This window comes from Podarcis bocagei, assembly GCF_964188305.1.
Source record: "Podarcis bocagei genome assembly, chromosome: 2".
In the NCBI taxonomy this organism is placed as follows: Eukaryota; Metazoa; Chordata; class Lepidosauria; order Squamata; family Lacertidae; genus Podarcis; species Podarcis bocagei.
The window spans coordinates 110,701,790-110,714,594 of NC_138126.1; the positions used below are offsets into that span (position 1 = coordinate 110,701,790).

At 43.6% G+C, this 12,805-nt stretch overlaps 1 protein-coding gene across 4 annotated transcripts in view; it reads left to right on the forward strand.

The window, feature by feature from the left end:
* PECAM1 (platelet and endothelial cell adhesion molecule 1) overlaps nucleotides 1-12,805 on the forward strand; it is a 56,237-nt gene that overhangs the window by 21,320 nt on the left and 22,112 nt on the right. For 2 of the 4 annotated variants that reach the window (XM_081181311.1, XM_081181312.1), the window contains exons 11-14: nucleotides 1,127-1,200; nucleotides 4,011-4,070; nucleotides 6,601-6,669; nucleotides 9,113-9,169. In XM_081181311.1, the coding sequence (XP_081037437.1) occupies nucleotides 1,127-1,200; nucleotides 4,011-4,070; nucleotides 6,601-6,669; nucleotides 9,113-9,169 (260 nt within the window). The remainder of the gene's footprint in view (nucleotides 1-1,126; nucleotides 1,201-4,010; nucleotides 4,071-6,600; nucleotides 6,670-9,112; nucleotides 9,170-12,805) is intronic. The other 2 variants (XM_081181313.1, XM_081181314.1) reach the window with 1 other exon arrangement.

Here is a 12,805-nt window from a genome sequence, read left to right on the forward strand (position 1 = left end):
CCGGCGGCACAGCAGCAGCGGGAGGTCCCATTAGCTAAAGTGGTGCTTCAGGTTAGGAACAGTTTCCAGTTAAGAACAGACCTCCGGAACGAATTAAGTACTTAACCCGAGGTACTACTGTATAGGAGTTTGTGTTGAGAACGTCAGAAGAGTAAAGAAAACAGAAGATTATGCCACCGAGGTGCTGTCCTCTCCCTGCAGTCATTTTACTGCCTTTCTGCTAGTGTGGTTTTAAGTGTTAAAATACTAAAGCAAACAAATGAGATAAAATATAAAGTTGGCCTGGCAGGGTGGGGGCTGCAATCTAACTGCAGCAGGGAAGCATTATGCCTCAACAACCCAGGCAAACAAATTAGTTTGTTTCCAAATAATTATGTTGCTTTTGGATTATTCATATTGTTGTGAGCCACTTTAAAGGCAAAGCAGGACACCCCCCCCCGCAAAATGGCACATAAAAATAATATAAATAGTAGTTTATAAGAATAATTCGGCTTTTTATCGTCCTTCAGATCTGAGGCTCTTCTGGTATCACATTTCCAATGAAAAATGGCCTACCTGGGGCCAAGGCAACCTAGATTGTAATTGCCAGGGACTTGTTATAAGGGTAAAGGTAAAGGACCCCTGACAGTTAAGTCCGGGTCATGTGGCCAGCATGACTAAGCCGCTTCTGGCAAAACCAGAGCAGTGCATGAAAACGCTGTTTACCTTCCCACCTGAGCAGTACCTATTTATCCACTTGCACTTTTTGGCGTGCTTTTGAACTCCTAGGTTGGCAGGAGCTGGGACTGAGAAACGGGAGCTTACCCTGTTGCGGGGATTCAAACTGCCGACCTTCTGATCGGCAAACCCAAGAGGCTCAGTGGTTTAGACCACAGCGCCACCCGCATCCCACTGTGATAAGGGTGCTTACCATCAAAAGGCACATCCCATGATGCCTTTGCACATCTATGAAACAGCTTAGTGTCTTAGAAGCATTTGTGGAAATCCGTGATTCTTTAGATTGCATGTCCCCAGAATTATATCCCTGAGATCAAGGGGAAGACTGAGCTTTATTAAAAGATGACCTTCTGTTGTTAAAATACCAGTGCTTCATATTCTGTTCTTTGTTCTGTTTTTCTTTTCTCAGTTCTATAGCAGCAACCAATTCAGTGGGTGAGAAGCTGACACCACGACAGAATAATGAAGGGGATTTCTATTTCGGTAGCTTATGGTTAATGACCTTATTGATAGTGTCTGCTTCAGACTCCTTTTCCCTTTCTCTCTCCTAGCCTTACTACTTCCACCTTGAAATCATACCATTATTCATACCTGGCCCAAACAAAAGATTCTTATTCATATACCCAAAAGGGTTGACTGTATTTTGCTTTTCAGATGAACTTGGCTTTGATAGATACAGTTACATAGGGACATGGGCCACATATTTTGTTATTATTAATTATATTTATATCCCGTCTTTTCCTCCAAGGAGCTCATGGTGGCATACATGGTTCTTCAGTTTTTTGTGTGCTTACAACAACCCTGTGAGGTTACCTCCACATGTGGTGGGAATGCCCTAAAACCCAACCCTTCTGGACAGCAGTCCTACAAGAGATACGCAAAATAACTAAACAGGTATTAGAACTCACCCCAGAACTGGCCCTACTGAACCTCTTCCATCATAATGACCACTCACATTATATACATTTTATAACCCACTTACTCTCAGCAGCCAGAAAGAAGCCTCATAGTCAGACACTGGAGACACGAGTCAGGAGTAAACATGGACCGATGGTATCAAATTGTATGGGAAACGGCCTTAATAGAAAAGCTAACTAATAAACAGAAACTGACACGGGAACAAATAGAAGAGGACGCCTTCACCCCAGTATGGCTCCCCTTTATCACATACACAGCCCAACAAGACAACAAGAATCCACCAACAGCATGTGAATCAACCTGGCTTACCTGACTCACCAAGCCCTCCCCACCCTCACAAATGCAAACAATCCCCACTGCAGCCAAGCACAGATAACCAACCACACCCTGTCCCCCCAATACCTCTCACTACCAAGGAAATGTAATAAATGAATAGAAAGAACCTACCACATACACTATGCAAAAGAATATCAGCCTCTCCCCACTCTTCTTGCCCAACCTTATACTGTACTCAACACCAATGTCTCACAACAAATGTAACTGACTTGTAAGAAATTGTTTAAATTGTTATTAAGGAAATGATTATTTTTCTCCTTCCAATAAAGCAGAAAAGTTGTCCAAATATAAACAGTTAACTTATTAAACCTCACAATAATTTCATAATTACCTTTCTATGTATTTCTAATAGTTTAACCAAATTGGTAATTTTTGAAATAACTGTAAAAACTACTCTGAATTTTTTTTATTCCAAAAATGAAACCTTCATCTGGTTGTAAATATTAAGGTTATACCAGCAAGAATGAGTCTTTCTGTAAAAATAAATAAATGATTTAAATCAAGTCTTACTGACTAGTGATTTAAATTGTGATTTAAATCAAGCATCCTCTGAACCTTTCAAAGGATGTGAGTGAAGTAGGAGAGTCTTGGGAGGGGGCTTCCCTTATCCCTTTAGCTGCAACTGTAGAACCTGCTATGCCACCCTGGCCCTCAAGTAGGGATGGAGGAGAAAATAAATTCAGTCTGAATTAAAAGGCGGACCTACTCAATCTGCACTTTCTAAAACAATCCACAAACCGAAATACAGCTAGCCTTCATAATTTGCATTTCTCTGAATTTTGTAAAGAATACAAAAATGCATTTGATTAGCAGTAACTAGGATTACACTGGTTTCAGATGTCGAAGTAAACCACATTTATTGCTAACCAGGAAAGGGGGAGATTCAGGTAGGGAGCCATGTTGGTCTGATGCAGTCGGGGGGGGGGGAGAAAAAGAAAAAGCTTATAAGCTTATACCAGAACAAACTTCGTTGGTCTATAAGGAGCTACTGGACAATTTTTTATTTTTTTAAATTTTTATTCAGGAAAGGGAAGACCAAACACACCTGAGGAGGGTGTGAGCCTGCTAGACAATCTCAGGTGGACTGTGTATTGTGTGTACTGGACTGCTAAGTATGATGTTCAGACACAGGAAATTAAGCACAACACTCTTATATCAGTTGACTTGGCTTGGCATGATCCTAAAATGGAGTATTTACCTGTTAAAATGAGACCCAGTAATGTCAAATTGATCAAACCTTAGCTGTCATAGTCAATCTAAGCAAAGTTCATCATACAGATGTGTAGTCAAAAGCACAGAAGAGTTGTCACCAGGTAATCAGCATACCTTCCAACATTTCTCCGATGAAAATAGGGACGTCCCGTTGCATAATGATAATTTTACTATTTATACCCCACACATCTTACTGGGTTGCCTTAGCACTCTGGGCAGTTTCCAACATATATAAAAACATCATAATACATTAAACATTTTAAAAAATCTTCCCCATATAGGATTGACTTCAGACACCTCGGGCGTTGGGTAACTCCATACCCTCCAACATTTCTCCAATGAAAATAGGAACATCCGAAGGAAAAGTGGGACATTCCGGGATCAAATCAGAAACTGGGACAGCTTCTCTGAATCAGGGACATCCCTGGAAAAGAGGGGCACTTGGAGGGTCTGAATTAGTTCAAGCTGGTCAAAGGAGCTTAAAGAGAAGCAGAAAAGATGGGACAAACAAACCAAAAACCCACGAGAGCCTCTCAAAGAGCAGGGCATAGGAAAAGGGAATAACCATCAGTGAAGCAGGCTGCAGAGCATAGCTCAAGAATCAAATGAGGGGCCTGACTGTGAGTATTTATAGCAGGCAAGGATAAGGAAGATTCAAGGATGGGGCACACTGGAGACTGTGGAGGGCAAAACCCCAGGTTAAGACTTTCTATACGTGATATGTGATGATACAAATATTGTGCTTAAAAGGGAGTTGTAGCTGTTTTTAAAACTGCTGCTAATTAGTTTGTCTGCTTATCTCTTGTTTGGTTTTTTTAACATTTTAGGGTCAGGTTATAATGAAGATGGTGGAAAAAATAATTTAAAATCAAACGAGGATGGTCAAGGTAATTTCTTGGATTTTATTTTTGAGTGTATTTCTAACTTTTCAAGAGAGTATAGTTCATTGAGGATTAGAACAGAATGTATTCCAGCTTGGAGTAATTTCACTCTGCTTGTATATCTTTTCCGGGGATAAATTTCAAAATACAACAATTTACATGGATGCCACTTGGATTCAGATACTGAAAAATTCCACAGAAAGCCCAATCAGGCTTGTTCCTGTTTTACAAGTGTTAAAATATTTTAGAGGGACCTTTCGATCCTTACCCACTTCTTTTTATCATTGCTGCTTTGACATCACTTGACATTTTGAATATGCAAAGAGATCTATTATTATTTCTATCACCCACCAACAACGTCCCCACAACAAAGCAAACCTGCCAACTTCCACCATATGTTTTGTTGACACAAGGTCAACACTATTAGTGTAGCATATGAGCAAATGCTTTTAATGCTTAGATATGTCCCTGCCATGTTTTATACTGATTGCCAATCCAATGACTGAGTGGAAAAGCTCAAGTTAGCTGTTGTCAAGTCTTGCTAGATTCTACTAGGCACATTATAGATTTATTTCCATATACAAATTACAGGCATGGGCACCTAAATCCATGTTGGAGTCAGAGAAGGGGGCAATTGGCTAAAGCTCCACATGCTAGGATCTCAGTCCAGATCGGAGAGATCACACCTGCAATTTGTGTTAAACATGCTGCACTTAAGGGCACAGATAGGTAGTGAATATATCCTCTAGTCTAGCTCTTAGAAAGACTGATACAGTGGTACCCTGCAAGACGAACGCCTCGCGAGACGAAAAACTCGCAAAACGAAAGGTTTTTTTGTTTTCGAGTTGCCTCGCAAGACGAATTTCCCTATGGGCTTGCTTCGCAAAACGAAGCTTGCCCCGGGGACAGCGGGTCTTCTCTTTTGAAGCAAGGGGCGGCGGGGAGAAGCGATCTTCTCCCCGCAGCCCCAGGTCCGGGGACAGCGGGAAGCGCTTCCCGCTGCCCCCGGACCTCTTTTGAAGCAAGGGGCTGCGGGGAGATCGCTTCTCCCGGTGCTCCGAAGCGGGGCGGGGGGAGGGAACACCTTCCCCCACCGCCCGGCTTCAGAACGGTGCTCCGAAGCGGGGCGGGGGGGTGGGAACACCTTCCCCCATCGCCCCGCTTCGGAACGGTGCTCCGAAGCGGGGCGGGGGGGAGGGAACACCTTCCCCCACCGCCCCGCTTCGGAACGGTGCTCCGAAGCGGGGCAGGGGGGTGGGAACACCTTCCGAAGGCTGGCGGGGGGCAAAAGTCTTTGTCCCCCCTGCCTGCCTTCCCAGGGGCTTTTAAATCGCCCTGGACAGCGGAGAAGTCCTCCGCTGTCCCGGGGCGATTTTAAAATGCCGCCCGCCAGCATTTTAAGATCGCCTGGACAGCGGAGAAGTCCTCCGCTGTCCCGGGGCGATTTTAAAATGCCGCCCGCCAGCATTTTAAGATCGCCTGGACAGCGGAGAAGTCCTCCGCTGTCCCGGGGTTTTTAAAATGCTGGGGGTGGGAAGAAAAGCCCTTGTCCCCCCCCCAGCCTTCAGAAGAGGTCCGGGGACCGACTGTCCCCGGACCTGATCTGAAGGCGGTTTCCCTAGGAACGCATTAATTGATTTTCAATGCATTCCTATGGGAAACCGTGCATCGCAAGACAAAAAACTCGCAAGACGAAGAGACTTGCGGAACGAATTAATTTCGTCTTGCGAGGCACCACTGTACCTCCATTATGCATTGGGTTGTGTCAGACTTTGTGCTAGGCTTCCTTTTTGCTTGGTTTAAAATTAGCTGATACTGCCCACTCAAAGAAATTTTAAGCACAGCCTCCTGTTAATCAAACAATTATAAATAGCACATTGTTGAATGAATTAAGATCTGCATGTTATATATATATATATATATATATATATATATATATATATATATATATATATATATATATATATAATACGTATCCGCTGAGAGAAGTAACAACTACAAATAAATATAAATAAATCTAATTGCAAGTTACCAGACATGGCTCGTTCATGGGTTGCTTCTTCAGCAGCAATTTATTTGAAAGGTGGGATCCACATTTACTTAAAATTAAATTACAATATTAAATATGTATTTGAAGTTGCCACTTCTTGTTTCGGAGCCCCAGACAAAGGGGGAGAGATTCTGCGGAAGGAGAGGTCGGGTCAAATGTATCATGGCTTCTCCTCCTCCTCCTCCTCCTCCTCCTCCTGTCCACACATACATGGCAAAAGCAAGTCCCTACTAGTCTCTCCAACTCTCTGGGTTTGTTTTGGTCACTGGTGGAGGGAAAATCTGCTGCATTTATTGGGATTCCAAAGCAGGAGGGGGGAAACTAAAAAAATCTGAATTGCAGATGTAGTGTACACAAGCTTTGTTTTTGCATCCTCTAAAGTCAATGGGAGTGTGACTGGTTTATTCCAGAGATAGCAAAAAAACAGGCCCTCAGCAAGTTCAGAGTGCAATACAAAGAAACATCTTCTTGCTATTTTTGGGGCAGGACCTGATCTTGAGAATCCCGAGGTGGAATATACTGTCGTGGAAGTGTCGGCTGCTGACGCTTACAGAGGTAACTAAATAGCTGACTTTGTGCCATTACATATAGCAGGAAGAGCAATGGGCTTACCATTGAGTGGTGTCAATTGTAATTTCCCAATTCATTTTAGAAGGAGCAGGATTATATCTTAAAACCGTTGTTCCACACTACTGGTAAACAGGAAGAAATAAAGCTTCCACTTCAAGGATCAGCAGGTGTTTCTTCATAAACAGGACACTGCAGCCACCTGCATATAGTCAGAAATCCAGAAAGGACATCAGAACCATGCAGTTCTGCTTGCAGCCCTTGACATATCACCTGCATCCCCTATAGATGAATCCACACCATCCTAATTGCAGAGAGCAGGTGTGCATAAGGTGCATTCTTCCCCAAGGCTGACTGCAGGCAATTGGTATTTTAGAAAAAAAGAATGGGTTAGGGAAGTGAGCTAACTCACATACTATAACCAGAGTCCAAACATCCCACAGGAAAAGGGGAAAACAAGGGAAGACATGGTAGCTTTATTATGCATTCCCAGATAATCTTAACAGTTGGGTTCCTTTTTTTCTGAATGGCTGCCCTTATTCTTCAGTGTTTGATTCTAGCACAACTCATTGTGATCCATTCTGTAGTCACAGAGATAAGATCACTGTTAATCCACTTTCACAGTAACAGTAATATGCTGAGTATGTGTCCTTGTGTTGTGTATGGAAGTATAGGCAAAAAGGAGCAGCCATTGCAATGTTGCTCTCCCCGCAAAATGGCATGTTAGCACTTTCCTTTTTCAATAATATGAGCATGAATATGCCATTCCCAGACTGAGTGTAGCAGATCAATTAATTTATAGGCTTATCATCTGCATGGAGCCATATAAATAGCAGCTGACCTTTTACTCTTAAAAAAAATAGTCTAACTGTTGATAGTCTTTGTGCCACAATATAATCATTACATGGACCATTGATTAGTTTTACTTGGTAACATTAGCCTGTGTCTGGTCTGGTGTCAAACTAACTTTTTATCCCAGTGGACGAAGCAGCATGCTTGGTCTGTGGGATTTGTTCCTGGGAGTGAAAACCCCTAGATGGCCAGCTCAGTGTCAATATCTTGAGCCGAAGCAGGACTTGGCAGGGGATGAATTGTCTGAATCAAGGATGTTGCTTGTTAGAAGACCTCATTGGCAAACCAGTGGCGTAGCATGGGGGGTGCAGGGGGGGCCGGCCGCACCGGGCGCAACATCTGGGGGTTAGGGTTAGGGGGCGTAAATCCACGGGTTAGGGGGTGCAAATCCACGGGTTAGGGGGCGCAAATTACTTGCTTTGCCCCGGGTGCTGACAACCCACACTACACCACTGTGGCAAACCATCAGGAGGAAGAAATAGGAAAAGGCAGAGGCACAGATCCTGCATTGCTTTGACCCAGACAGTCAAAAACCACTAGCATTGCTGCCAGTCTCAAACATTTTGGCAGAGATATGCTGGTAAATGTAAAAAATAACCAAACCAAATTTAGACCAACCGGACAGAAGTGTATGGTTAATAGTGTGTTTTAAAAACAAACATGCACATTTCTTGAAACGGTTGGTATTAAAAGTTCAGCAATTCTCTGCTACTTCATAACATATCCTCCAACATTTCTCTGGTGAAAATAGAGATGTCCTATTCTATTATTATTATTATTATTATTATTATTATTATTATTATTATTATTATTATTATTATTACCCCACCGATCTGACTGGGTTGCTCCAGCCACACTGGGCAGCTTCCAACATATATAAAAACCATAACAAAACATTAAACATTAAAAAACTTCCCTATACAGACAGCCTTCAAATGTCTTCTAAAGGTTTTAGAATTACTTATCTCCTTGGCTCGGCAGTCAAATAGGTTTGTGGCCAGCAGCTCAGCTAGGCAAGTTATTTTCCACAGAGCACAGTGATCCGATTTACGGAAGTGACACATATTTTGTCAGCTATAAGACACTCTTCACACACTTCCTCCCACTAAGGGCTGCCTTGTTGACTTCATTGCACCTGAAGGGGTGCTGCAGCAGCACTAGCCTCCTGACAATGATATTGCTGCTACTTAACTGCAACTGGGGTGGGCAGGCTGTTGTGCTTTCATTGATCCAACTTTGCCTCTGCCCCTGCCCTGCAGTGATGCTGCTGTCAGGAAGCTGGCTCTGCAGCCTTGCTTCATTGTTTATGGTTGCTTTTGTGTTGTACCATAAGCAGGATTGGCTAAATAATTGGAAAATTACTGAGGTACGTCTTGTTCATATTTGTGTATCAGAATGCAAAATTGCACCTGGGTTATGGATAAACATTGCATCTATTTATAGTGCACTTTCAGGTCTGGACAGATAGTAAAGGCCATTTTCCTAACTGGTAGTCATGTGCTTCCTTCTTTTGAGATGACAGGGCAGTTTTAAAACACGCACCGCAAAGTAATTGATTCTATATTGATACCTTTCCCAGCTCCTGTTGTACAGAAGCCTGAAACGGTTTATACTGAAATCAGAAAAGCTACTAATGGTAAGTAAGCCAGGGGAAAAAATCAAACACATAAATAATACAGAACCCATGTGGCATTTTTATATGTAAATACTGTTTCTTTGAGGAAGAAAGCATTTATGAGGCGTTCATTTGGAAACTTACAAAAGAGCTACTAACAGAGCAATCCAAGCCCACCTTATGCTGGTCTGGGGAGCGTGTGTGCTGGAACAAGCAGAGGTATCCTACTGTTCAACTTAGCCAACTGGGTTCTGCCAATCTTCCCCTTCTGCCAACCAAACTTTTGTGGAAATGTGGAGAACTGAATTTAAGATTGGACAATGAAAAATCAATGCAATCAAAAACTCCCTGCTCCCTAACATGGACACTACTGTTCATCTGCATAGGTTACTCTAGGATTCATTCTTGTTCATACTAGACTGCAACAAAAAGGAACCCATAGTTGCCTTTGACTGGACTTAACCGTCCAGGGGTCCTTTACCGTTACCTTTTACCTTACAGATGAATATGCCAGTTTAAACATTTAGGGTAGTGCATGTGAAGAAATGTTACTGAGCACAGCATTCTTCCAAGGCTGCCAAGAACTACATACCCTTCAACATTTCTCCGATGAAAATAGCGACGTCCCCATTCCATAATGATAATTTTGCTATGTATACACCACACAACTTATTGGGTTGCCCTAGCACTCTGGACAGCTTCCAACATATATTAAAAACATATTTAAACATTAAAAAAAACCCTTCCCTATACAGGATTGCCTTCAGACGGCTCGGGGGTTGGATAACTCCATATCCTCCAACATTTCTCCAATGAAAATACAGTGGTACCTTGGGTTAAGTACTTAATTTGTTCCGGAGGTCTGTTCTTAACCTGAAGCACCACTTTAGCTAATGGGGCCTCCTGCTGCTGCCACGCCGCCGGAGCACAATTTCTGTTCTCATCCTGAAGCAACGTTCTTAACCTGAGGTACTATTTCTGGGTTAGCGGAGTCTGTAACCTGAAGTGTATGTAACCTGAAGCGTATGTAACCCGAGGTACCACTGTAGCGACATCCTAAGGAAAAGTGGGACATTCCAGGATTAAATTAGAAACCAGGACAGCTTCTCTAAATCAGGGGTGGTCATTGTAAAATAGGGACATTTGGAGAGTCTGGAACTGTCCTCCAGTTTTTTAGGGGCCTAACCTTGCAAACATATCCCCCAACTTCTTGAAGTGTAATATCCATCTCTATACTAATAAGATAATTACAAGATTTAAATCAGCTTGCACTAGAGATCTGCCTCTCAAGAAAATGAATGCTTCTCTGCTTTGTACCCTATTTGATGGCAAAGTGAGAATTGGTATAACTTCCACAATAAATCTCCTTTGGGGAAGCTTATAGTTTTAAAACTTTATAGTAAACAAAACTTACTATCATTATTTAGTTTATCTGCTCAAATGGGTTTGAGAAGGGCATATGTTACTTAAAATCCTTTTAATCAATACTTTGTTGTAGAGCCAGGAAGTCCAGTGAAATGAGATTTGATTAAAAGTGGGAGCTGGATTAGGCTGACGATAAGCAAGCACCCCCTTAATCTTGCATTCCACCTTCTCTCCGACACATACCCAGCTACAGCTTCAGTTATTTTTGGAAATGTAATAGCAGTGTATTGTTCTAATTGCGCCTGCTTTTCCTGACTGATACACAGGAAAAGTGTTTCAAACAGATAAGCAGGGCATCACACAACAGCAAAGCCATTTTGGAGGCTTACTGCATTACTTACTGAAACAGAACCATGTTGACTTTGTGTATGGAGATGATTATTGATAGCATTTATATAAAGAAGCACACACCCAGATGAGGCATGGCTCATACAGAAGGAAGGGTGTTAAAAATGGGGGTGACTAAATTTCCTGGCTTTGGAGACACATTTAAAGCTCTTCCAAATTGGGAGCCTTGCAACAGAACTCTTGTTTAACATTCTGCCATTCTTCAGAGTGTAGCGAATGAAGAATCCATAGCAGAACTATGCAGATAGGATAAGGTGTTGATTCTTGTTCATTTTATTACAGTACACCCCTACTTTCTTCTGTCATGGAACCCAAGATGGTTCCCAGAAAGCTTCTCATCTAGTATAACTTCAGCAAGGCAGTGGCCTCGTGTGCTTTTGCATCAAAGTTATTGGAACAATATGAGCAAGAAGCAAGTTTAGTTCCCATCTTTATGCCTCTAGAAGTATAACTCTCATGAATTTCCTATGGGACAAACTAAAGAGCTCTGCTTTGGAGGCAGTGTTGCAATATATGCGTTGAGGGGGCCAAAATCTGTGATCCAGCCATCGGCTGTGGGGAAGAGTATGTCTCCTTTTCCTTTCTGAAGGCACCTCCCAGAGCAGGGGTCAACAAGGTTTACCTTGCCTGGGCTGGATCAGTCCTGCGGAGCCCCCTCTGTGGGTCGGATAGCAAGCGTGCGTGAGCACCCCCCCCACGCAATTTCCAGAGTCTGCACATGCGCAGATACAAATTCTGGTGTCCGCACGTGCACAGACGCAATTTCCAACGCCGCGGAAGCGAGTCCCCGTGCTGCACCACACTGGTTAGCAGTGCAGCATGGGGACTCGCTGAGTGGGCAGCTCAGTTCTGCGGCAGCTCATGGGGCAGTTAAACAGCCTCTGCGGGCTGCTTCTGGCCCATGGGCTGCAGGTTGCTGATGCCTGTCCCAGAGCATACTTCCCCTCCCCTTAGCAGCAAAATTCATTTGCCAGGTAGTGCACAGCTGTTTTTCTAGCTTACTGGCTGGTAGGTCAGTGTTGCTTACAGGGAGGGAAATAGGGAGAGGTATTATGTCAGAGACGTCAGGACGGTGCAAATGCACCAGTGGAACCAATCCGGTGCTTCTATTGATGTGTTTGCACCACACCAGCTTCCTCCGCGCCTTGACCTTTTCTTCTTGGTAAGTAACAGTGACCCACTTGCCAGGAAGTTAGCTCCACTCCGCCTGGAGGGATGCTGACTTACGTTCCAATAGGAAAAAGTGATTCATACCTGTGAACTCTCCTTCTTTCCTCCTTTCCTTCCTGTCTCTCTGATGTCACCAGATTTGTCAGATGTGTGGTGGGCTCTTTTCTAAGAAGGTGTCTGGAATGTTGCCTGCCAAGAGACAATATGTTGGAGTAGGGATTCCATTGCCCATTTGTAGTTGGAGTCTCTTCCAGCAAGCATGCTAATGCTGCTTTTGGCTCTTTGTTTTATTTGGTCATTTCCACCCAGGAACCATGCAGTAGTGTCACTTTGCAGCAATGTTACATCAGGGCCTAGGCTCCTTGGTGGGAGAGTTGAATGTGGTTTGCTGCAGACCCCCAGAACTCCTCTCAGTGTCGCCACTGCTACTTCTGCTACTGCCTGAGTGCTGGATAGCTGTGGTGAGCAGCCGTGTCATTTCCCTTGCGCCTTAAAATACTTGGGCGCAACATGCCATCACTGATCTGCAATGGCACTCCATGGCGTCTGGCCACATTGCAGGAAGTTGCAGCGGCCTGCTGAAGCCGCCTGGTACACAGAGAAGCAGTTGTGGTGCTTCGTGTCCCTGCCTCATACTTCCAGGCATTGCAGATGCTGCTCTATGCGCTGCCACGGGCGGAGGAAGGGGGTGCAGTGAGTGCGGTTTGCCCCGGG